The following is a 27,544-nucleotide window of genomic DNA, read 5'->3' on the forward strand; positions in this document are numbered from 1 at the left end:
AAAAATTAATTCTCAAGATCTTCTAACACCATAAAAATTCAATGCAAAGAAGCACTCATCCTTCATCTAAATCAGTTTATTGTTCAGGGAAAACTGCTGCAATATGGCCAAAACATCATTTTAGTATTACAGTAACACCTTTTAAATATTTATAAGATGATGTTGCAGCACACCCTGAAGGATTTTAATAAGATTCTTTTTCCTTATAATTTTTATAAACTTTTCTCAAGTGAATTCTCCTTCTGAAACAACACTGAAACAAAAAATGGAAACGGGTGAATTGACATTAATGATTTTTTTTTTCTCTACATAAACACACTAAATCAAGTGTCACAATTTTCTGCAGTTATTATGTAAATATGACTAGAGTTTAAAAGACTTAAGCATATTTACAGGTACAAAAATTTCTTGAGTTCATCACCAAGTGTCTATCAAAAATTGTGCTGCAAACTCACAAGAAGCTAGAGTAGGCGAAGGCACCAATCCCAACACCAGTGGTGAGTGAGGCAACTGCAGCAACAGGCTTCATCACATATGCCACTACCATCATGAACACTGCTTGCACAATGAAGGACCCGCAGCAGAATGTCTTCCGCACCTAGCAATGTGCAGTCCAAAGAATTATTACTTTTCACCATTTGATTTATATAACATGGAGATTCTAAAATGACTTCAGATTGTAAAGTTTTATAATTTCAAATTTGAACAGTATAATCAAATATGCTGACTGCAAAGACGAAGGAAATTTATTAATTTTATTTAGTGCATAAATGTCCTTTATTAAGTGCTCCAGTTTTGGTGGACTAATCCTCTTCCACCTTCAGGCATTTTAACATTGACAATTAACTCCATGTGATAAAAGACGAGCTAACAACCACGTGGCTGTATACCATCTGTCCACAAAGTTTTGAGAACTGATTTTACTCCTCACATATAACTAATGCCAGTGCAGTAACTACAGTGACAGCCCGAACTAACAGCTGTAGACAACAGATGTGCACTTGACTTGTCAATTGTGAGCAGCTGTCAGTGTGTCAGTGTTGTGTCACAAATCATGATAGTGCAATGAATTGAACATGTCAAAATGAAGTGTCCAAGACATTCTTCAGAATGTTTTGAAGAAGAGAAAAGTGTGCACAAAGTCTGTACCGCACACCTAGATTCCTGAACAAAAACAATGATGCATCAATAACTGCCACAGCTTGATTGAAATAAAAATGCAGACAATTCTTTTCTGGAAAAATCATTATGGGTAATGATATATGATACTGGTGATATGCTACACATTGTGTTTGCATCTACCAGTTGTCTGTCCTTGCAGACAATGAAGCACTATCGTGGCCAATGAGTGGGCATGCACCAAACTGTTCATTTGTAGTAAGCACCGTAGAGCAGCATGGATTCACTCTGTGGCCAACTCTTTGCAGTTGTTGTTGTTGTTGTTCTTGTCTTCAGTCCCGAGACTGGTTTGATGCAGCTCTCCATGCTATTCTATCCTGTGCAAGCTTCTTCATCTCTCAGTACTTACTGCAACCTACATCCTTCTGAATCTGCTTAGTGTATTCATCTCTTGGTCTCCCTCTACGATTTTTACCCTCCACGCTGACCTCCAATGCTAAATTTGTGATCCCTTGATGCCTCAGAACATGTCATACCAATTGATCCCTTCTTCTTGTCAAGTTGTGCCCAAACTCCTTTTCTCCCCAATTCTATTCAATACCTCCTCATAAGTTATGTGATCTACCCATCTAATCTTCAGCATTCTTCTGTAGCTTCTATTCTCTTCTTGTCCAAACTATTTATCGTCCATGTTTCACTTCCATACATGGCTACACTTCATACAAATACTTACAGAAACAACTTCCTGACACTTAAATCTATACTCGATGTTAACAAATTACTCTTCTTCAGAAACGCTTTCCTTGCCATTGCCAGTCTACATTTTATATCCTCTCTACTTTGACCATCATCAGTTATTTTGCTCCCCAAATAGCAAAACTCCTTTACTACTTTAAGCCTCGCATTTCCTAATCTAATTCGTGCAGCATCACCCGATTTAATTCGACTACATTCCATTATCCTCGTTTTGCTCTTGTTGATGTTCATCTTATATCCTCCTTTCAAGAGACTGTCCTTTGCTGTCTCTGACAGAATTACAATGTCATCGGTGAACCTCAACGTTTTTATTTCTTCTCCATGGTATTTAATACCTACTCCGAATTTTTCTTTTGTTTCCTTTACTGCTTGCTCAATATACATATTGAATAACATCGGGGACAGGCTACAACCCTGTCTCACTCCCTTCCCAACCGCTGCTTCCCTTTCATGCCCCTCAACTCTTATAACTGCCATCTGGTTTCTGTACAAATTGTAAATAGCCTTTCGCTCCCTGTATTTTACCCCCGCCACCTTTAGAATTTGAAAGAGAGTATTCCAGTCAACATTGTCAAAAGCTTCCTCTAAGTCTACAAATGCTAGAAACGTAGGTTTGCCTTTCCTTAATCTTTCTTCTAAGATAAGTTGTAGGGTCAGTATTGCCTCACGTGTTCCAACATTTCTACGGTATCCAAACGGATCTTCCCTGATGTCGGCTTCTACCAGTTTTTCCATTCGTCTGTAAATAATTCGCGTTAGTATTTTGCAGCTGTGACTTATTAAACTGATAGTTCGGTAATTTTCACATCTGTCAACACCTACTTTCTTTGGGATTGGAATTATTATATTCTTCTTGAAGTCTGAGGGTATTTCGCCTGTCTCATACATCTTGTGCACCAGATGGTAGAGTTTTGTCAGGACTGGCTCTCCCAAGGCCGTCAGTAGTTCCAATGGAATGTTGTGTACTCCTGGGGCCTTGTTTCGACTCAGGTCTTTCAGTGCTCTGTCAAACCCTTCACGCAGTATTGTATCTCCTATTTCATCTTCATCTACATCCTCTTCCATTTCCATAATATTGTCCTCAACTACATTGCCCTTGTATAGACCCTCTATATACTCCTTCCACCTTTCTGCTTTCCCTTCTTTGCATAGAACTGGGTTTTCATCTGAGCTCTTGATATTCATACAAGTGGCTCTCTTTTCTCCAAAGGTCTCTAATTTTCCTGTAGGCAGTATCTATCTTACCCCTAGTGAGATAATCCTCTACATCCTTACATTTGTCCTCTAGCCATCCCTGTTTAGCCATTGTGCACTTCCTGTCGATCTTATTTTTGGCATTCGGGAGGACGACGGTTCAATCCCGCGTCCGGCCATCCTGATTTAGGTTTTCCGTGATTTCCCTAGATCACTCCAGGCAAATGCCGGGATGGTTCCTTTCAAAGGGCACGGCCGACTTCCTTCCCTATCCTTCCCTAATCCGAGCTTGTGGTCCGTCTCTAACGACCTCGTTGTCGACGGGACGTTAAACACCAATATCCTCCTCCTCCTCTTATTTTTGAGACGTTTGTATTCCTTTTTGCCTGCTTCATTTACTGCATTTTTATATTTTCTCCTTTCATCAATTAAATTCAATATTTCTCCAGTTACCCAAGGATTTCTACTATCCCTCGTCTTTTTACCTACTTGATCCTCTGCTGCCTTCACTACTACATCCCTCAAAGCTACCCATTCTTCTTCTACTGTATTTCTTTCCCCCATTCCTGTCAATTGTTCCCTTATGCTCTCCCTGCAACTCTGTACAACCTCTGGTTTAGTCAATTTATCCAGGTCCCATCTCCTTAAATTCCCACCTTTTTGCAGTTTCTTCAGTTTTAATCTACAGTTCATAACCAATAGACTGTGGTCAGAGTCCACATCTGCCCCTGGAAATGTCTTACAATTTAAAACCTGGTTCCTAAATCTCTGTCTTACCATTGTATAATCTATCTGATACCTTCTAGTATCTCCAGGATTCTTCCATGTAGACAACCTTCTTTTATGATTCTTGAACCAAGTGTTAGCTATGATTAAGTTATGCTCTGTGCAAAATTCTACCAGACGGCTTCCTCTTTCATTTCTCTCCCCCAATCCATAGTCCATTTTCCTACTCTCGAATTCCAGTCACCCAGGACTATTGAATTTTCGTCTCCCTTCATTACCTGAATAATTTCTTTTATCTCATCATACATTTCATCAATTTCTTCATCATCTGCAGAGCTAGTTGGCATATAAACTTGTACTACCTGTAGTAGGCATGGGCTTCGAGTCTATCTTGGCCACAATAATGCGTTCACTATGCTGTTGGTAGTAGCTTACCCACACTCCTATTTTTTTATTCATTATTAAACCTACTCCTGTATTACCCTTATTTGATTTTGTATTTATAACCCTGTAGTCACCTGACCAGAAGTCTTGTTCCTCCTGCCACCAAACTTCACTAATTCCCACTATATCTAACTTCAATCTATGCATTTCCCTTTTTAAATTTTCTAACCTACCTGCCCGATTAAGGGATCTGACATTCCACACTCCGATCCGTAGAACGCCAGTTTTCTTTCTCCTGATAACGACGTCCTCTTGAGTAGCCCCCGCCCAGAGATCTGAATGGGGGACTATTTACCTCCGGAATATTTTACCCAAGAGGACGCCATCATCATTTTACCATACAGTAAAGCTGCATGCCCTCGGGAAAAATTACGGCTGTAGTTTCCCCTTGCTTTCAGTCGTTCGCAGTACCAGCACAGCAAGGCCGTTTTGGTTAGTGTTGCAAGGCCAGATCAGCCAATCATCCAGACTGTTGGCCCTGCAACTACTGAAAAGGCTGCTGCCCCTCTTCAGGAACCAACGTTTGTCTGGCCCCTCAACAGATACCCCTCCGTTGTGGTTGCACCTACGGTACGGCCATCTGTATCGCTGAGGCACACAAGCCTCCCCACCAACGGCAAGGTCCATGGTTCATGGGGGTAGGTACTCTTTGCAGTAGGTAGGATATTCCAGGCAGTAGTGTGGCCAGAAGCTTTAATCTTATGACAGACACTTCGAGTGGACGCCATGTGAGCAACACATTGGACATTGTAACTGAGTATTTTGTGCAATGTGCAATTCCATTATAGAGGAACTTAATAGCTTGTCATACAGTACTCCAAGATAGGGGTAAAAGCATTCAGAAGACCACGTACTGGTAAGTCAGTCTTGTGTGACTAAACAACTCCAGGATTGCAGGCTATTTGCATTATCACTGAGAACAAGTGTGGCTACCTCTTTTAAACAGCCAGGCACCTATGGACCATTACCCAGACAATTATTCTGGGTGTGGAACTGGGCTTTACTTCTCAGTTAACATCAACATTAGTATTAGCAAAGACGGTAGTCTGGCACCCTTTGAGGCCTGCCAAACAGTGTAGTGTGCTTGTGAGCCTTCATATAACTTTCCACAGGTTGCCTTCCTACACACATGGGAATTAACATTGTCTGCATTAGTGCCCCTTTGTGTGAATGCATAGTCAAATGCATATAATATCCCATGCAATCTCTGGATTTTGCTCCTGTTCCTGACAGAGTGAATTTTTATGTACGCCTCATTTCGGCTCATTAGTGGTGAGATGCATCTGGTCCAGACACAGTAGCTGGATGATTGTTGACATGTGGCGCCATCTGCATTTTGTATTATCTCCTGCTGTGGGCATTCCTGTAAGTCAATTTCTTGTATAGTCTCCCTGTAGTAGACAGGTATTTTTCCAATAAATGACTGTTTGTATGACAATCCATTTAAATTGTTTTCTCTCCTTCCATTCTGGACTTGCCTACCCTTCAGCAATCAGCTTACATGACAGTCTCTCCCAATACAAATGAACAGTAAACAAATTCCCACACTGGTGACTCCGACAAACAGTCCAAACGTGCTAACAAACTCTGTGCACCCCCACTCCCTGGTATGTTCCACACAGCCCAGGCAAGCCTTGTTTGCTGATGCATGCTGAGTACCGTTAACCAATGCAGATGAAGCTGCCACTTCCATATTGTGCTCCAGACAAGCTACATGTTATGACTGGTCTTCCCCCACCCTCCCCCTTTCTGTGTCACTGATCACCCACTTCATGTTGCTACTGATGTAACACTCCAGCCCAGGCTACAAGCCACAACTTGCTGCCACCTCTCCTTCCCTTCCCTCACCCCAGTAACCCTGCTTGTCCACATCACTTTGCCACTGATTGCACTCTTCTTTCCCGTGCCAAGCCAGCACCCCTCTACAATGATTTGAGTGCATCAACATGGCACTCTCACTCTGACATTTCTACATATGAAGCACTAACTATGGATGTAATGGCACGGCCAAACAACAAAACCGACATACGGTGCCCTTCAAGTAAGGCCCCAGCTGATCACAGAAATCCCATACCCCCCACCCTCTCCATCCCCACCCGACACTCACTCAACCTGCAAGAGCAAATGGCTGGGTTTCAGGCCTTCGTCAAAAACTGCACAGGTCACAGGGAGAACCACCCCCGTCGTACAAACCACCCCTTCTACACTCCAGAGAGGCCGGGCCTCTACCCAACTGCCACTGTTCACTGCTGGCAGCCCTTCCTTCCCCATGGCATACCTATTTGATACCGGATCTAACCCATCTATCTTTCCCTGTTCCAGCCACTGTCCCTCCCTACTCCCCACTAAAGCTAATGGCTCAGTCATCGCCACCTGCTTCTCCCACACCCACCCTGTCGACCTAGGCCTTGGGTAGAGATTTCCTGTGGACTTTCACCACTGCTGATGTCACGGACCCTAAGCTCGGTGCCGAATTCATTTCCTATTATGGCCTACTCCTTAACCTAGTACATTGCTGCACTGTTAACGGTACATCCAACTGTCACACCCCTGCCAATCCTGCATAGCCACTCACGTCACCTTTAAACAGCTGTCCTATACTGGCCCTTTTGTCAGTCTCATTGTGGAATTCCATCTCCTCAGCCATCCTTCCCGCACCTCCTAGGTGGTGCACCATGACACAGTGCAATACACAGCAACAGCATTGGACCCTCCGGTTTTCTTCCATGCCCACTGTCTCCCGCCAGACAAGCGAAAAGCCATTCAGGCTGAGATCGAGGCAACAATCGACACCGGTGTTTTCTGCACCTCGAAAAGTCCGCGGTCCTCTGCCCTGCACGTGGTCCCAAAAAAAGGATGAGATTTGGCACCACTGCTGTGACTACTGGGTGCTCAACATAAAGACAATCCCCGACTGCTAACCCAGGCCCCTCCTATGAAGCTACAATGATGACCTCTCCAGCACAATGGATATCAACAAGATTGATTGCATGAGAGCATTCGTGCAAATCCTGGATGCCCTGGAGGAAATTGAGAGCCACAGAGTTCCTGTCACTGACCTCCACATCTGGTGCAACCTCTTACAGACCTGACAATGCAGATGGTTCGGCAGACCATATCTGTCCATACCTCCCTCCGACTCCCGCAAACCAGCTTTCGACGACTTATACGGCCTGTCACATCCCAGTGTCCATGTCCCTCATGTGCCATTGCCCCCATTTGGGGCTACTGCATATGACGTTGCCACATCCATTGCTGCAACACTAGCCAACAGGCTTTCACTGCCGACTCTGGCTCCACTGTTGCTGTAAACCCCAGTTTGATGATTCGAGCAGCCCTTTGACCTGAAACCCATCATTTCTCTCTTGCAGGGAGGGGGGGGGGGGGAGGGACTGTGTGGCAATGGGCTCACCAGCGTTCGCATCTATTCACTTGTCTCCTCAAGCAGATGACGGAGGGCTACAGCAGAAGACATGTGAGCACAAGCGAAACTGTTCGTGTGTAGTGAGCACCCTAGTGCAGTGTGGTCACCTATTTGCAGAAGGTGTATTTCTCTGGGCAGTAGTGAGACTCTTAAGTTTTTATCCCATGAAAGACACTTCCTGTGCAGACGCTGAGCATGCAACACATTGAACACTGTCGTTCAGTATTTTGTACAGTGTGTAGTCCTGCAACAGAGGAACTTAATGGCTTGCTGTACAGTGCTCCCATATAGGCATATGAGCATTCAGAAGACCTCCTATTGGTAAGTCAGTCTTGGGTGACTATGCAGCTCCAGCACTGCAGGATACTTGCATTATCATAGAGTGTGAGTGTGCCTACCTCTTTTAAATAACCAGAAATGTGTGGCTCCTTACCCGGACAGTTATTCTGGGTGTGACAATGAGCGTCACTCCTTGATTACAGCCGACATTGTTATTAGTAAGGATGGCAGCCCAGCACCCCCCAAGGCCTGCTAAATGGTGCAATGTGTGTGCACACATGAGCATGCTCTCGAGTCCTCATGTAACTTTCCATAAGTCACCTACCTACATGCACGTGAATCGGCATTGCCTGTATTAGCATTCCTTTGTTAAAACTGATTTTCAAATGGATGTACTATTTAGTGTCACTAAATTTGGGATATAACACCATGTTTTATTGGTATAAATGTAAATTTCATGCAAATTTGACCACCATATAATGGTGCTGGGATCAAAAGTATTGTACTTCGTGTTAAGCATGTGTAGACACATGTTGTAGGTACATGTCCATGTAATGTAAGGATTTTTTTCCTGATTCTAATACAATGAACTTTTACGTCATTTCAGCTCATTAGTGGTGAGATATACCTGGACTGGCACACAGTAGCTGGATCATTGTGTACCTGTGTTTCCCTCTGCTTTTTGTATTATCTCCTGCTGACATACTGTCATGGGCATCCCTATAAGTTATTTTGTTATATGGCCTCCCTGTAGCAGATAGGTATTATTTCAATACATGACTCTATGCCAATCTGTTTGAAATGTTTTCTCTCCTTTGTCCTGGACATGCCTACCCCTCAGCAATCAGCTTACATGATAGTCTCTCGCAACACAAGTGAGGAGTTAACAAACTCCCACATTATCAACACAAACCTACCACAAAATGACAAAGTGCAGAATGAGTCTGTGATGGTTTGCCAAAACTGAAGACAGTGCAAATGTGATGCATGAGTTGAACAACATTTCAAAGGAGGACTTTTCTCTCACAGTTTCACATGATTGTATGAATGTACTGTGCATTGTACCTAAGTGTGTGGAGGCTATGTAGAATAACATAAGCACGGAAAGCCACCACCTTAATGTTTCTCAATTTTTGTATTAATCCAGCTTTAAAATGTTTTGGTCATATGGGGTAACCTACAAGTTAAAAAGCCTAGTATTAAAGGATTACTCCTCCAAAACTGATAGTGTTTGATATAGGGCATTGTGGCAGGGGTACAATTTTGCACACTGTAATTAATAACTACTATTCACGAATGGATAAACTTATCCTGAACTTAGCTTTCTGTTTTCTTAAATCATATTGGAAGAGTGCCAGAATGGCCCTTTCTTTAGAGCTACACCAGTTCCGGTCTCAGTTACTTGTTTCAGATGAAAATACATACACACAAACATAGCAAATTGTTAATAGTGTACTTAGGTGCAGGAAAGTCTATGACTTGGTTGATGTGGAAGAATGTGAGTCATGGCAGAGCACAGCAGCAAATGGAGGAGGAGCATTAGTTGCCTGTTATCAATAGTAGATAGGGACTGACATTTAGAAAATGGACTGGCAGTTCATCTTATATCTAAATAAATTTAATATATAATGGAAGGAAACATTCCACGTGGGAAAAATTATATATAAAAACAAAGATGAGGTGACTTACCGAACAAAAGCGCTGGCAGGTCGATAGACACACAAACAAACACAAACATACACACAAAATTCAAGCTTTCGCAACAAACTGATGCCTCATCAGGAAAGAGGGAAGGAGAGGGGAAGACGAAAGGAAGTGGGTTTTAAAGGAGAGGGTAAGGAGTCATTCCAATCCCGGGAGCGGAAAGACTTACCTTAGGGGGAAAAAAGGACAGGTATACACTCGCACACACGCACATGATGCATATCCATCCACACATACAGACACAAGCAGACATATTTAAATATGTCTGCTTGTGTCTGTATGTGTGGATGGATATGTGCGTGTGTGCGAGTGTATATCTGTCCTTTTTTCCCCCTAAGGTAAGTCTTTCCGCTCCCGGGATTGGAATGACTCCTTACCCTCTCCTTTAAAACCCACTTCCTTTCGTCTTCCCCTCTCCTTCCCTCTTTCCTGATGAGGCATCAGTTTGTTGCGAAAGCTTGAATTTTGTGTGTATGTTTGTGTTTGTTTGTGTGTCTATCGACCTGCCAGCGCTTTTGTTCGGTAAGTCACCTCATCTTTGTTTTTATATATAAATTTAATATATTGTGCATAAATAGACAGTAATAGTCATCACTGTTCAGTTACTCAATTGTTAATCATCATTGGAAACAGTAGCACCCGTAAAATGTTTAGAAGTGTATCCGGAATGATCTGAAGTGGAATAAACAGCTGCAGGGAAAACATGTGTCAGACAGTGATTCATTGGAAGTATCCAAAGGAAATGTAATTGATACACATTACAGCAACTCACAATTACAATAGACCATCCCAAAACTGGAAAGCTCCCTAGACCTAAACAGGTAATAGTTAGAAATGAAGGGACGCAAAAACAGTTGGTGAGAAAAAAAATAAACAAAACTTAAAGTATATTATAAACAGAGGCACTTTATGTCCATAAAACACTTGTAGAACATGTTATGGGCTTCACACTGTCAGGGGCACTCCATACTGCTTATTGTTTTGGGGAATATTAACTGTATACAGTTATAAATTAAAAATTATAGCACTGTTTAGAATTATATGCATATGATTGTGCTGTAGTTTTAAAGCAAGGGCTACTGACATAAAATTGTATGTATGTTTGAGCTTTTAAAGAACACATCTGACAGAATTATATTTTATTAAACTAGATTTTATACAGTACAAACTGGCACAAGTGTTTCACTCTACTATGGTCTGTTGTACATTAATATGAAGTTGCAGCACAATCAACAGATTACTTGTTTTACACTGTTAGTAAAACCTGCTTAAAAAATTAACTCCCACCAAAGAATAACTAGAGCACTCCCAAATTCTTACAAATATTAGTATTTTTGAGTTCCTGTTTTGTGTTGTTTCCACTAATTTTAAGTTCAGGAACAGTGTGTATCCTTGCAGTACATCTGTTATCTGTTTTAACATATTTCTGTGTGGTTTTCATCCATGCTTCAGTGTTTAGTGTATTCAAATGTACCAGTTTTCTTGTTCTTTCTTGCTGAATGTTGCATTGTTAGGTTTCTGGTTTTCAGCATTAAGCACAATGTAGGTTTCCCAACTGGTTGTTGCGACTTTTTGCTCTGTGGAACAGAACTGTGGAGTGTGAAAATTTCTTTTATCCAAAGGTTTTAACTTCATCAGTTTATAATGTAAAGCATTATGCTATTTAAGATGAGCTGTAACCATTTATAATCAATTTCAAGACAGACTGCAAAAGCCAGTGCCTGCAATAGGGAGCAAATGTCAGTTCTGCTTGCTTGTAATTAGACTGATTGTAGAAATCTGAAACACTGGTTTAGTCTTCCAACTTAATGAAAACAATAGTAAGAGTACCATGTCACTTGGGAATGATGGTGACATTTATAATTCATAAACAGTAATTTTTTTCCATGCTGTATGAATGTAGCTAGCAAGAATCAACTCTGACAGTTTTAGTGCCTTGAGTAATGTAGATTCTGTTGCACATATAATGGTCCGAAAACCAAGGCACACAGCATCTATTAGTACTTAAATTAGAAAATTTTATCAAAGGAAAATTCAGTCAAGGAAACCAATAAATTATGTGACAGAGTAGTTGGCCATCAATTACCTTCACTGTGTGGGTTGTATAGTACCACTCTAACAAACGTAATATGTGCTCTGCTTTAAAAATAAACTATTACTATACTGCTGCCTAGTAAATTAGTTAGATAGCCATCTGTTCTGAAAACAGCTGCTGCTTCCACAGTTATATAAAACAACTGCTCTTTGTTGATCTTTTACTGGTGGATTCACATTTACTTCCATTCATTTATTGTGTTCTACAGACACCATCAAGAACGAGAAGGATGATATTTATTTGTGTTTATTGGCAGAACTGAACATTTCACCTCTGGAAGGTAAGTATTGCCTGGCAATTTTGTCTTGTATTTTTTACTTTTCTTGATTGAATTTACCTTTTATATGAAACACAGGATTCAGAGAGTTGTTAACAAAAGCTCCTGCAGGTGAAAATGTCAGTACTGGTGATGTACTACTTGATGTTGTGTATCATGTTGAATACATAACTGAGCTTTGGAGCAACATCTTTCTTCAGAGCTAACTAGATTGTCATCATCCTACATTACCACAATGTAGCTATATGTGTGTGTGTTTTTTGTGTTCATTAGTTCTAAAGAAGAAAATTATAAATCGATGTTTCAAGTATCTGGAAAGTGGTTACTTTTCTTGTTACATACAAAAGGATTATGTAAATTGCATGAGAATGCTTAAAGATGGATAAATTCCATCATGAGAACTAATAAATTATGAGACAGAACTGACAGCCAGTACCTGTCTTAAGAAATCAAAATGTTTAGTTCTACCAACACAAAATGTTTAGTTCTACCAACAGACACACTTCAAAGTAAAAGTGATGACATTATCCAAGCTTTCGAAACTATTCACTATTTCCTTGGTAAGAAAGGAGGGAAAAAGTGGGGAAGGTCATGAAAGGAAGACAGGTCTCTTAGGGCCCAGGATGAGAAGAACCACTTGTAATGAGGATTAGTGTAGACAACGACAAAGAAGGAGGTGTCAGAGTGAATAAGTCATAGACAGTACATTGGTAAACAATTCTGCCTTATAATTTATTAAAGATAGATAATTAAATGCATTTAAAAATCTTACAATATTCTGGGGAAATGCAGATGAAGTAAGTACAGTATTTATTCAGCACAACCAAGCAATAATAATATACAACAAAACAAATGGACAAATATCAAGCAATGATCAACTTAAAGTTCTAGGAATTAATATATGCACCTTTATATTTGCATATTTACATTTAGTGATGTTTGTAGCTTGTTATAAAAAGGCACTCACATATAACTTTTGGCCATAGCCTTTGTCAGTAATAGAAACACACATACACACACACACACATATATATATATATATAACGCACATATGACCACCAACTCCAGCATATGATCCTTGTAGCAAGTGGTTGGGATCATGAGTTGCATAGGAATGAACTAGGATGTTGTGGAGGTTGGGTGGGCAACACCACTTTAGGAGAAGTGGGAAGTATCTCGGGTAGGATGTCCCTCATTTCAGGACACGATGATAGGTAATCAAAGCCCTGGTGAAGGATGTGGTTCAGTTGTTCCAGTCTGAGGTGGTACTAGGGAATGAAGGGGACACTCCTCTGTGGCTGGTTCTTGGGGGTGGTGGGAGGACTGGGGCTGTGATGGGAAATGACACCCAAGCTGGGCTGAAGTGTATACAGAAACCAATGTAACTTGAAATCCTCAACATTACCATAGTGGAACAAAATATTATCAAAAGTTTTTTCACAAAACCCAAAGAAATTCCGGTCATATCTAAAGGCTGTTAGTGGCACAAAAGTTGATGTCCAGTCCCTTGCGAATGAGGCAGGAACTGAAATTGAGGGTAGCTAAGCAAAAACTGAAATGCTTAACTCTATTTCCAAATGTTCCTTTACAAAGGAAAACACAGGAGAATTGCCCCAATTTAATCCTCATACCAATGAAAAGAAGAATGAAATAAGTATTAGCACCAGTGGTGTTGAGAAACAGCTGAAATCTTTAAAACTGAAAAAAGCTCCAGACCCTAATGGAATCCCTGTCAGATTAGATACTCTATTTGCAGCTGAGTTAGTCCCTCTTCTAACTATGAGGGCATTTCGAAAAGTAAAGATACAATGGCTCGCAGTCCAGTCCTTAAATAGAACATTTATTTAGAAAACGTCAGTTACATCTTATTAACTGGATTATTTGTTATTTTTCGACATAATCACCCCCGTTATCCAAACATTTGTTAAGTCAGTGCACAAGATTTTGTATCCCACAGTCATAGAAGGTTGCCGCTTGTTGTCGGAACCACATTTCAACTTCATCTTTGATCTCTTCATCATTGTGGAATGATTTTCCACCAAGATGTGACTTCAGGTAATGGAAGACATGGAAGTAGGTGGGTGCAAGGTCTGGGCTGTGTGGTGGATGGTCCTATAGGTCCCATTTGAATTGTTTGAGTAGTGCTTTGGTTACGAGCGCTGTGTGAGGCCGAGCGTTGTCATGAAGCATGCGGACTCCACCTGAAAGCATTCCCCTGCATTTGTTTTGAATTTCCCTTCGAAGACTTTGCAAAGTCTGGCAATATGCAGCAGCATTAACTGTCGTTCCAGGAGGCATAAATTCCAACAGAAGACTGCCTTGTCTGTCCCAAAAAACAGAAGCCATGATTTTCTTCGCTGAAATCGGCGTTTTGCATTTCTTGGTTTTTGGTGGATTTGAATGACGCCATTGCATTGATTGTTGCTTGGATTCAGGTGTATGGTGATAAACCCACGTCTCATCACCTGTCACAATGTGATCAAGGAACTCATCACCTGCTTCAGCATAGTGTGTGAGAAAGTCGAGTGCAAGGCCCATCCTTTTCTTTTTGTGTTTTTCCATTAACAGTTTTGGAACCCAGCATGCACACTATTTCCTGTACCCTAACTTGACAGTCACAACATCATAAAGAGTTGTCATTGACATGTCTGGTATGATCTGAAGCCATTCTTTCAATGTGAGACATCTATTCGTACGAATTGATTCCTCTGTTCTCTGAAGATGGGCATCAGAGATCACAGATGTCCGACCTGTTCTTTGTTCGTCATGAACATCGGTCCTACTTTCAGAGAAATGATGACACCATTTTGTTACATTTTGTCGATTCATAATGTTCCCATAAACAGAAACAATTTCTTTGTGAATATCCGCTGGTTGCTAACCTTTTGCATGAAGAAAACGTATGACGGAGCGCACTTCACATTTAGCGGGATTCTGAATTGGCACAGCCATTTTAAACACAACCTACTCCAACCAGAAGCAACGTTCAACTGCCGAACGACCGCGAAGAGAAAGCTAACGGTTCAAGGTTAACACCAGTGTTGCCAACTTGCTCGGCAAAACTCTTTTATTCCTCTGGCGTACGGCGTATCTTTACTTTCCGAAATACCCTTGTATAATCTACTGTGGATCCCTTGAACAAAAAACCATGCCCAGTCCTTGGAAAAAGGCACAGGTCACAACCGTCTACAAGAAGGGTAGTAGAAGTCATTGACAGAACTTCTGTCCAATATCCTTGACACTGATTTGCTGTAGAATCTTAGAACATATTGTGAGCTCAAACATAATGAGGTATCTTGAAAAGAATTATCTTGAACAGAATGACCTCCTCACTGTCAACCAGCATGGATTTTTAAAACAACGATGCTATGGAATCCACCTGGTACTTTTCTCATATGACATACTGAAAGCTTTGGATCAGGTTCCAGGCAATGTTTCTTGATTTCTGAAAAGCATTACTCAGTACCACATCCACACTTATTGTCAAAAGTACAATCATATGAGGTTTGAAGTGAAATTTATGACTGGATTAAGGACTTTTTGATAGGGAGAACACAGCATGTTATCTTGGATGGAGAGATATCGTCAGATGTAGAAGTAACTTTGGGTTGGTTCAAATGGCTCTGAGCACTATGCGACTTAACTTCTGAGGTCATCAGTTGCCTAGAACTTAGAACTAATTAAACCTAACTAACCTAAGGACATCACACACATCCATGCCCGAGGCAGGATTTGAACCTGCAACCGTAGCGGTCGCTCGGCTCCAGACTGTAGCGCCTAGAACCGCACGGCCACTACGGCCGGTGTAACTTTGGGTGTACTCCTGAAAAGTGTGTTGGGACCCTTGCTGTCCATGTAGCATATTGATGACCACGCAGACAATATTAATAGTAAAATCAGACTTATTGCAGATGATGCAGTTATCTATAATGAGGTACTATCTGAGAGGAGCTGGATAAATATTCAGTCAGACTTTGATAACATTTCAACGTGGTGCAGAGATTGACAACTTGCTCTAAGTGTTCAGAAATGTAAAATTTTGCACTTCACAAAACGAAAAAAATGTAGTATCCTATGACTATAATAACAATGAGTCGCCACTGGAATCAGCCAACTCATACAAATACCTTGGTGTGATGCTTTGTAGGGATATGAAATGGAATGATCACATGGATCTAGTCATGGGTAAAATAGGTGGCAGACTTGTTTATTGCTAGAATACTGGGGAAGCACCTTTTCTAGAATGTTGCTCAAGTGTGTGGGACCTGTGCCAGATAGGATTAACAGGGGATACTGAACATGTACATAGAAGGGCAGCATGAATGGTCACAAGTTTGTTTAATTCATGGGAGAGCATCACAGGTATACTGAAGGAACTGAAGTGAAAGACTCTTGAAGACAGACATAAACTATCTCAAGAAAGTCTATTAACAAAGTTTCAAGAACTGGCTTTCAATGATTGCTCTAGCCATACACTACAACCCTCTATGTATCGCTCACATAGGGATCTTGAGGATAAGATTAGAATAATTACTGCATGCACAGAGGCATTCAAACAATCATTCTTTCTGCACACCATATATGAATGGAGCAGGGAGAAACCCTAATAACTGGTACAATGGGACATACCCTCTGCCATGCACCTCATGGTGGTTTGCAAAATATAGATGTAGTCTTAGATGTAGAACCTAAAATGCAATGTTATGTACAAAAAGGGAAATTGACAACCAATATGTCAAATAGTGAATGAAAAGCACTCTAATTTCTAACTCTCACTTTAAAAGTCAAAATATTAACTCCCAAAATTGCCTTATTCAGCACAGCATACACATGTGGCACTTTGCAACCTAAAAAATCCTACCAGGTAGGTGTACACCAGCAAAAGACCTAAAAAAATGCTCTGTGTTCGTATGCTTAACATTTTAAATAGCACAAATATTTAAATGTTCTTTTGAAAATTCATTCATTGATATAAAATTCACCTTTTTAACTGTTAAACCACCAGAATCATCACACATCACACACTATTAAAACTCTTTCTTTATTTCCTCCTGCCATTTCCACACTGCATTACTCAAACATCTTATTTTATAATACTAAATCCAGCTTTTCATACAGTAAAATATTATCACAATCACCAGTACAGAACTGTCACTGTTTCTCTGTTAATGATTCGTTTTGGGATATAGCATTAATATTTATATTTTTTGTTTGTAACAAACTAACTTAATTTGTTTGTTATTGATATACTTATTAGTTTCAGAGTCTCATACATTCACAGTCATGGTTTTAAGAGCAATGGCAACATACTGTATTGGCTCTAAATAAATGTAAGTGTCGTGTGTCTAGGGCCTCCCAACGGGTAGACCGTTACTGGTTGCAAGTCTTTCGATTTGACGCCACTTCTGCGACTTGCGCGTCAATGGGGATGAAATGATGATGATTAGAACAACACAACACACAGTCCCTGAGCGAAGAAAATCTCCGACCCAGCCGGGAATCGAACCTGGGCCCTTAGGATCGACATTCTGTCATGCTGAAAACTCAGCTATTGGGGGCGGACGTACTGGCACTTATGATTACATTTCCAAATCCGTTCCCTCTCCTTTTGTAGGAAAATTCTTGGCAAAATTCCACACGATATGTATGTTTAGCAAATGATACAGTGCTGTGACTGTGATGTCTGTGTTATTATGTGACAGTGTCATACTGGAGTAAATGTAGAAGTATCAAGCCCAAGAAATTATCTGCATATTGCCACGTGTCCAACATTCGCCTAAAGGTATCGGTAACCCCTCTTACAGACCGTAGCAGTTTACTGTAAATAGGAAACAGCAGCCTTTTTAAAAACTTCAGATTTTTTGCTAATTTTATGATGTGAACTTCAGTCGGCATTAGTACAAATAGTTTATAGCAGTTTAATGATAGTTACTTGTTAATGCAAAATGCAAAAGTAATTTTAACAGCTCCTTGTCCTGTGGATACCTTGACTTATCCATCCTTCCATAACATCCTCCTCTTCATGATGGGGTCTATAGAAATACGGTGTAATATATGAATGTTAAAATTAATGTTCATGCTACAAGACAGCTGCTGTAGTTATGACAGAGCTATCAGTGATGTGCTTAGCTGCACATCTCTCAGTATGGTACCTGGCCAATGGTGAGGAGCTTTCTGTTGATCAGCCAGTCAGCTGAGAATCCCGCCACTGGCAATATGAACAGCATCAACAATGATGGTAGTGCTGACAAGATCCCACTTTCTTCGATGTTGAAGTTTAATGTTTCTGCAAAGGAGAATATGAAGTATTCAAATAGTAGATCTTTTGAGGACATTATACACTAACATCTCCATTCATTCACTCAGTCATTCAGACATTCTGTTGTTGTTTTAATCTAATACTTCAAGCTAAGCATTTATGTTATTTTACACATTTCAAAAACCACTACTGATTGTCTATACAGGGTGGAGGAAAATTGTCATGAAATTTTAACTTTGGATTACTGACACCAGTAGAAAGCAAAATGACTAATGTTGTGTACATCAACAACACATCATTTTTAAACTGTGGAAACTTGGCGCCATGCACTCCGATTGGCCGTGGGACAAACAGCAAGACCTATTCGACGTGTGTGCATATTACATTGGGTCAGTGACGGGGTGAGGGACGTTTGTATGTGTGAACCAACAATCATAGCGCTGCCCGTCAACTTACGAACGGCAACAGGACAAGCCCACAGCCGATTGGACTGCATGGTGCCAAGTTTCCATAGTTTAAAAATGGTGCATTGTCAACCTAAACAACATTACTAATTTTGTTTCCTACTGGCATCAGCTATCCAGGATTAAAATATCGTGACACAATTTTTCTCCACCCTGTATACCAGACAACTCAAACATCTATTTACTCTGAAAATTAGTGTTACATCTCCGGATCCAGATATTGTGATTAATTATAGAAAGAGTAGTTAATGTAGCTCTATTCTACTTTGTTTCTTAATTTCTAGACATATACAATTTTCTTCCTGGTGTCTCTTTGGGATCTGTTAAGGACTTTTTCATCAGAATATAAAATTTCATTATGAACTTTAGAAAGGGATGCATAGTGTATATGAACATCACTTTTACTCCTAATATTATGATCATGACTGCTCACCCTAAACTGACATTTACCATTAATCACAAATACCATGATGGAGTAAATGTAGAAATATCAAGCCCAAGAAATTATCTGCATGTTGCCATGTATCCAATGTTCGCCTTAAGGTATCAGTAACCCCTCAGACACTGAAGCATCATGGGGGTGCACATGTACAGGGCAAACTGCCTCAATCACAACAAGGATGACAACAGCTGGCTGGACAAGTGCCACCAGATGTCCTCCATTCCAGGGACTTATGTCCTCTGCTGTGTCCTGTTGAATAGCTGCATCTGGGTGGGGGGACAAAATAATGTAAACTGATTAATAACTGCTGCTTGAATAATTAAAAAAATTATTTGGAAAGAACCATTGAAAAAAATTGGAAGGTGCACATATCCTGGATGAACTTTAACTGGTACTAATATATAGACCTTCTATGTCAATACATTTAAGATCAATATTCATCATTTAAAGTTACATACTTCTTCTCATTAGTTCCATTGTGCACAGAGCTGATTACGAAAATGCTGATACAGGATCACCCCTTCACTGCTTGCGCAAATTCCTCTTATCTGCTTGGAACCTCATGATGCAGAATTCTCGGCACGGGCAAAATGGTGAACAGATGGGTGTCATTGGTTTAAATATACATAAATGAATAAACTAGCTTTCCTAATAACTTTTAAAACACTTTTAATATATGGTTGGAATACATATTTTTATGCAAGATCTTGTCTTCCCCCACTTATGAACTGACTTACCCAGCCAGTTATAGGCAGACCTACACTACAGTGTGATGTGGACCACTGCCATGATGCAATTTTGTTGTTTTTCATATAAATAAATTTATCATTTTATGCTATTTGCACTAATGCCATCAAAATTTAATTGAGTAAATTATAAAGAAAGCTGATATTCTGAATAAAAGCTGCTGCACCTCCTCAATTATTCTATATGGCTGCTGTTTATCTCCTATTGACAGCTTAATATTTGCTTGACTATAATGGTATTTTTCAAAGAAAATGTTTACCTGAAACTCTTTACAGTACCCGTAAATTACTGCTTGTCATGCAGCTTTACAACAATCTCGTCATATAACTAACAGAACTTTTCAGTCTCCAAATCTAGATGTACAGGTAAATTGTGGAAACAGTGGCTAATGAGATATGTTTCTAATTTTTTCTTCAGTTGGTTAGGATTCCAAATTCATGCTACATGGATGGATGTTTGTTGACTATCTTGCCACCAAAGTATGCAGGCCTAAGTTCATACTCAACTTTGGACAAGGCGACAAGTTAATATGAAAAATATTTTTATCTTTTATTGTGATTTTGTAAATCACAGTTCAGTTGAAACTGATTTTTATTTTTAGCAATAAAAACCAGCCAGGAGTTGTCTACTTCAAAAACCTTGAATAAATTATAATTTAAATACAAAAAATGGTTCAAATGGCTCTGAGCACTATGGCACTTTTAACATCTGAGGTCATCAGTTCCCTAGAACCTAGAACTACTTAAACCTAACGACATCACACACATCCATGCCTGAGGCAGGATTCAAACCCGCGGCCGTATCGGTCAAGCGGTTCCAGACTGTAGCGCCTAGAACTGCCCGGCCATTGTGGCCAGCTATAATTTAAATACATTCTTCTTTGCTTTTTTCTATTCACTTTTATTAAGTTTTCAACAGTATTATGGAAAGGATAAATTGCAACTCACAATAAGACCTATCCCCAAAGTTAACCACGTAGGACTTGTCAAAAGTCCTACTCTTTATAGTGAGTAGCACTCTATCCTTTTCATAATATTATTGATAATCCAACCTGGACTTTCCATTGCATGATCCAGTTTTCCTTTCTTCTAGTTGTGTTCAGTTCATCACTTGTTTGTTACCAGAATGTAAGCTTTAAGAAGTTTGTGAACTTTTCCTTGCTTATTTTGGTTTTCGTTAAGTTGTGATGCTGTGTAATGATATACAGCCAAAAATCTTCCTTGTTTTTATCTTCTTTTGTCAGTTTACTGTTTGTTGTTTGTCCTGCAATCCAATTCACAGCAATGTGTCTTATGACTGCATATGGCTCAGTCATCCGGATTTAGAAAATATGCTTGTGTGATATATCTGGGAGCTGTTCTTTTTATACTTGACAGCTTCTGCCTGACAACTTGCAAAATTTCACTGTCAATTAAACTTTTAAAAGATGGACACATGGATCAATCTGCTAAATGGATATTATAAAGTATTGAGTTGGTCAGAACTTTTCTGTTAACTGCTTTATACCAGGTTGCTTTCACTTTTGATGACACATTCCAGCAACTCAGCAACTGATAGTCTTCCACAAGGCTTTCCTATCACAGGCTGGGAATTTTAGTTAGATTATATTGTAATGGCCAAATCATGAAGGGTTGACAGAAAAATAAAAAAAAAAAAAGATCTAGGTATGAATATTAACAGTAAGCTTTGCAAGTCAGATTGCGATAGACAGTGCCAGTTGCTTTTGCCGATTTGGTGTGTGGTCATATGAATTAAGAAACTCACTACTAAAGTGTTGTAAGTTTATATAGAAATGGTTATGTTCTCACCTTGGGGGGGGGGGGGGGGGGGGGGGAATTGAATACTTACAAACTTTACAGCAAATTGAACGGGGAATGGGAAAAATCACCTCTAACAACATCATTAATTACTTGTATATCCAATTTAGAGAATTGGATGGGACACACTCTGTGTTCATCCAAAGCCAATATTCGAAGTGTTATAAAGACATTACAAATCAAATTGCATTAGATTCTTTTGCAAACAAAATCAAAGAAACAGATTTCTCTTCATCCTTGCCGAGAAATCAGAAACCAACTCAGAGCACATCCATGTCGTCCACTGCTGTAACAGACGAAATGGATGGTGTAGATGTTACTTCAGAACATACTTCACTGAGTTGGGAAGTCAGAATATACAAGTCTTTAACACATCCAATGAACAAGGCTGAAGAAATTTATTGCAGTTCAAAAAAACAATGCTATTACATCCTCTTCATGGATCGAGGACGAACAACCGGTTTATATGATTGCTCAATTTTATTCAACTCAGACGATAAAACATATCAACAGGTCTCCACGGTGGAGACACAAAAAGAGGGAAATGAAATTGTATGTAAATCCGGATTCAAGCTATTCTCCCTTGAATCAAGCTGGTAAGGAATCTAATAGTAACATCACCACAGCAACATCTCGACAGACCTACAAAAAATGGACAACAGGTTAAAATAAAAAAAAAAAAAAAAAAAAATCCTTTGAGAAACTCGTATGTGTAGTAAAAAATAATTTGACTGTACCAATTAATAAAGTAATAGAATTTTTTATGTGGAGATCCAATACAACACTTTGTACACATAGTGATAGAGCGGTAGTGAATGTCATTAAACATATTAAAATTGAAACAAGTCATTTGAGTGTACTTCAACTTTATGAATATACATGTGAAGCTGATGTGTTTATTTTGAATCTTGTTTTGTGGTTAGTTGTTTCTATTGTGTATTTACCTATATGTACTTATATCTGGCTGTCACTTCCATTATGATGCATAACTGAACCTAAGGTTTCGATTACAGCAACAATTACTGGCACCTTTCATGATTCATAGTCTTAAATACCTTACACAACTGCTTTCACAGGTGACTTGGCCTCTGATGGGGTAGGATAAGTCTGTGACAGGACTTGAACAGGAAGTGCTGGGTGGGCAGACTGATCAATCTTTTCATTGTCCCTGTCTGCAACTCAATGTGTCATGTTTATGATGAGTAGCAATCTATCTTTCCATAATATTGAAGACAGGGTTTTCTCTGAGGAGATCCAGCAAGCCTAGTCTTAAGACAAATCAGCTTAAGCTTTCAAGGCAGATCAGCAACAGCAAACAGGTAGAGCTTTTTAGTGTAAAGCAGGAACAAAGCAAGAAGAACGAAGGAAGAAGAACTACGGAAATAGTCTGTCATCCAGTGTTAAAGAATTATGAGACAGCCACCAGCAGCCCACTGCAGTAAACAGTGGAGGATGCGTTTACAGCGGCTACACTGTCTGAGGTCAGGGATACCAACACCTGATTCAACAGCACATTCACATAGACTGAGGGTGGTTTGAAACACTCTCTGCCAGGCACTTAAGTGTGATTTGAAGAGTAGTGGCATAGAATTAGAAACATGGCCTATGGCTTTGAGAGAGGACAAAAAATCCCCTAATGTGAAAGTAGAGGGTAGTGAGGTCCCCACCAATCAAGCAGTCTAGAGCTTTTGATGGGACTAAAGACGAACTTAATTTGTAGAAACTGTGACTTAACATTCGAACTAATGTCAAGTCATCGACACAGTGTCATGCTAAAATTGGTTAAAACTAGGACTGTGGAAGCAGCACAAAGTAAGCTTCTTGTATGTAATTTGACCACAACTTGGACAGATGTCAAGGAAATTCTATTGGAGAACCATGAGTGAAAATGGACTTTGGATTACCATGTGTATCTATTATTGTCTAGTAGACAGAGTAGGTCTAAAAGTATGCCCAAATGGGCAAGTCTCACTGACACACTGCACCACCAATTACAGGAAGCCATCCAGGGAGTAATTACGGAATCAGACACTCCAGGAAGCCAGGCTCCAATTGGGAAGCTGGCACGAGCAGTATTCATACAGGGAATCAGAGATGAGTGGATTAAAGCAGTTGTGAGGGTAAGAGGTGAGGATTTAAAAGTTAGCCCAAGCTGTGGATTTGGCATTAAAAGAAGAGGCCTCAGTTGCCATGCCTCTTGTAAGGAAAATTTTGGTAAATCCAGTTATCCAAGTCGTTACAGTTTTATATCTAAAAGAGGAGGCCATTACCCAAGGAACTGCACCATGAAAAGACACGTCAGAAAAATATATGCCATGCAGCCAAGTTACAGGAGACCAGAGAAACACACACCCATGCCTCCATCATTGCCGAGATGAAACACTATGCAGAGGTCATCAATGGGAAATTGGAAGCATATGACTGACTGTATGTCTTCAATGCAGCCTTCAAGAACATTTAGAGCAGTGTTATTAGACCTCTGAGACGTTATGTTTGCAAAAAAACTAGAACCCTTAGCCTGACAGTGTAATGCCAACACTAGGATATCAAGAATAAGGACTCAAAAATTGGGCAATGAAATAATGGCTTAACTATGCAGTCAACCCATTCTGGAAAACTATACAGAGTAGATACTAATGACAAGAATAATTTTGTAAACATAAGATGCATACAGGGAAATAGAGGAACCACAAGTTTCATAGTAGATACTACTGCTCAGGTTATCATAATAAAGAGAGTCAGCTTTGAAGAGTATGATGCACCTTAATACCAAGGAAAAAAAAGAAACTTAAAGACATTATGAAAGAAATAAAAGATAAGTGAAGAACCATGATGTTAACATTGATAGTAGATGATGATGATGTGTGTGTGAAACACAAGTTTCACATAAAGGGGATGAGGTAGAAGTCCCCCTAGAAAGGAACTTTAGGCAGAGACATCTTCAAAAGTTTAAAAGTAATCACGGATTATGTAACAAAGATGCTATGGGTCAAGGGTAGACTAACACAGTAACACACAGAAAAGAGCCAAACCATTGAATCTTGTTGACTTGGACAGAGCCACAAAGAGAGCAGTGTTTCATGAAATGGACATAGGGCAAATATGACATCTAAGGTACCATTAGCGATCCAAGTAGAACCAGAAATATATGCAAGAGAGAACAGGGACCTCTGGAATGAGAAACCAGAAGAAATAAGAAGCAGTAGGGCACTGTGTCTAAGGGAAATACTTGGGCAGCCGATGGAAAGGAAAGTGTACCTGTGTCACTGTATGTGAACATGCCCATGAGGTAAAAAGATTTTAAAGGATTAAGGTGAAGACCTTCAATCTAACTGGGAAGAGGATGTAGATAAAGATGAAATGGGAGATATGATACTGCGTGAACAATTTGACAGAGCATTGAAAGACCAAAGTCAAAACAAGGCCCTGGGAGTAGACAACATTCCATTGGAACTGCTGATAGCCTTGGGAGAAACAGCCTTGACAAAACTTTACCAACTGGTGACAAGTTGTATGAGACAGGCAAAATACCCTTAGACATCAAGAAGAATATAATAATCCCAAAGAAAGCAGGTGTTGATAGGTATGGAAATTACTAAACTATCAGTTTAATAAGTCATGGCTGTAAAATACTAACATGAATTCTTTACAGATGAATGGAAAAACTGGTAGAAGCTGACCTCAGGGAAGATCAGTTTCGATTCGGTAGAAATGCTGGAACATGTGAGGCAATACTGACCCTTTGACTTATCTTAGAAGATAGATTAAGGAAAGGCAAACCTATGTTTCTAGCATTTGTAGACTTAGAGAAAGCTTTTGACAGTGTCGACTGGAATACTCTCCTTCGAATTCTGAAGGTGGCAGGGGTCGAATACAGGGAGTGAAAGGCTATTTAAAAGTTGTACAGAAACCAGATGGCAGTTATAAGAGTTGAGGGGCATGAAAGGGAAGCAGTGGTTGGGAAGGGAGTGAGACAGGGTTGTAGCCTATCCCCGATGTTATTCAATCTGTGTATTAAGCAAGCAGTAAAGGAAACAAAAGAAAAATTTGGAGTAGGAATTAAAATCCATGAAGAAGAAATAAAAAACTTTGAGCTTTGCTGATGACATTTAATTCTGTCAGAGACAGCACAGGACTTGGAAGAGCAGTTGAATGGAATGGACAGTGTCTTGAAAGGAGTATATAATATGAACACCAACAAAAGCAAAATGAAGATAATGGAATGTAGTCAAATTAAATTAGGTGATACTGAGAGAATTACATAAGGAAATGAGACACTTCTACATCTACATCTACATTGATACTCCGCAAGCCATCCAACGGTGTGTGGCGGAGGGCACTTTACGTGCCACTGTCATTACCTCCCTTTCCTGTTCCAGTCGCGTATGGTTCGCGGGAAGAACGACTGTCTGAAAGCCTCCGTGCGCGCTCTAATCTCTCTAATTTTACATTCTTGATCTCCTCGGGAGGTATAAGTAGGGGGAAGCAATATATTCGATACCTCATCCAGAAACGTACCCTCTCGAAACCTGGCGAGCAAGCTACACCGCGATGCAGAGCGCCTCTCTTGCAGAGTCTGCCACTTGAGTTTATTAAACATCTCCGTAACGCTATCACGGTTACCAAATAACCCTGTGACGAAACGCGCCGCTCTTCTTTGGATCTTCTCTATCTCCTCCGTCAGACCGATCTGGTACGGATCCCACACTGATGAGCAATACTCAAGTATAGGTCGAACGAGTGTTTTGTAAGCCACCTCCTTTGTTGATGGACTACATTTTCTAAGCACTCTCCCAATGAATCTCAACCTGGTACCCGCCTTACCAAGAATTAATTTTATATGATCATTCCACTTCAAATCGTTCCGCACGCATACTCCCAGATATTTTACAGAAGTAACTGCTACCAGTGTTTGTTCCGCTATCATATATTCATACAATAAAGGATCCTTCTTTCTATGTATTCACAATACATTACATTTGTCTATGTTAAGGGTCAGTTGCCACTCCCTGCACCAAGTGCCTATCCGCTGCAGATCTTCCTGCATTTCGCTACAATTTTCTAATGCTGCAACTTCTCTGTATACTACAGCATCATCCGCGAAAAGCCGCATGGAACTTCCGACACTATCTACTAGGTCATTTATATATATTGTGAAAAGCAATGGTCCCATAACACTCCCCTGTGGCACGCCAGAGGTTGCTTTAACGTCTGTAGACGTCTCTCCATTGATAACAACATGCTGTGTTCTGTTTGCTAAAAACTTTTCAATCCAGCCACACAGCTGGTCTGATATTCCGTAGGCTCTTACTTTGTTTATCAGGCGACAGTGCGGAACTGTATCGAACGCCTTCCGGAAGTCAAGAAAAATAGCATCTACCTGGGAGCCTGTATCTAATATTTTCTGGGTCTCATGAACAAATAAAGCGAGTTGGGTCTCACACGACCCCAGTTTCCGGAATCCATGTTGATTCCTACATAGTAGATTCTGGGTTTCCAGAAATGACATGATACGCGAGCAAAAAACATGTTCTAAAATTCTACAAGAGATCGACGTCAGAGATATAGGTCTATAGTTTTGCGCATCTGCTCGACGACCCTTCTTGAAGACTGGGACTATCTGTGCTCTTTTCCAATCATTTGGAACCCTCCGTTCCTCTAGAGACTTGCGGTACACGGCTGTTAGAAGGGGGGCAAGTTCTTTCGCGTACTCTGTGTAGAATCGAATTGGTATCCCGTCAGGTCCATTGGACTTTCCTCTATTGAGTGATTCCAGTTGCTTTTCTTTTCCTTGGAC

At 40.1% G+C, this 27,544-nt stretch overlaps 1 protein-coding gene across 1 annotated transcript in view; it reads right to left on the bottom strand.

Annotated features, from left to right (window-relative positions):
- LOC126485053 (sialin-like) overlaps nucleotides 1–27,544 on the bottom strand; it is a 259,946-nt gene that overhangs the window by 96,312 nt on the left and 136,090 nt on the right. The window contains exons 6-7 of the mRNA XM_050108655.1: nucleotides 18,171–18,304; nucleotides 456–598 (exon numbers count right to left, since the gene is read on the bottom strand). Of these exons, the coding sequence (XP_049964612.1) occupies nucleotides 456–598; nucleotides 18,171–18,304 (277 nt within the window). The remainder of the gene's footprint in view (nucleotides 1–455; nucleotides 599–18,170; nucleotides 18,305–27,544) is intronic.

This window comes from Schistocerca serialis, chromosome 6 (genome assembly GCF_023864345.2).
Source record: "Schistocerca serialis cubense isolate TAMUIC-IGC-003099 chromosome 6, iqSchSeri2.2, whole genome shotgun sequence".
Lineage (NCBI taxonomy): Eukaryota > Metazoa > Arthropoda > Insecta > Orthoptera > Acrididae > Schistocerca > Schistocerca serialis.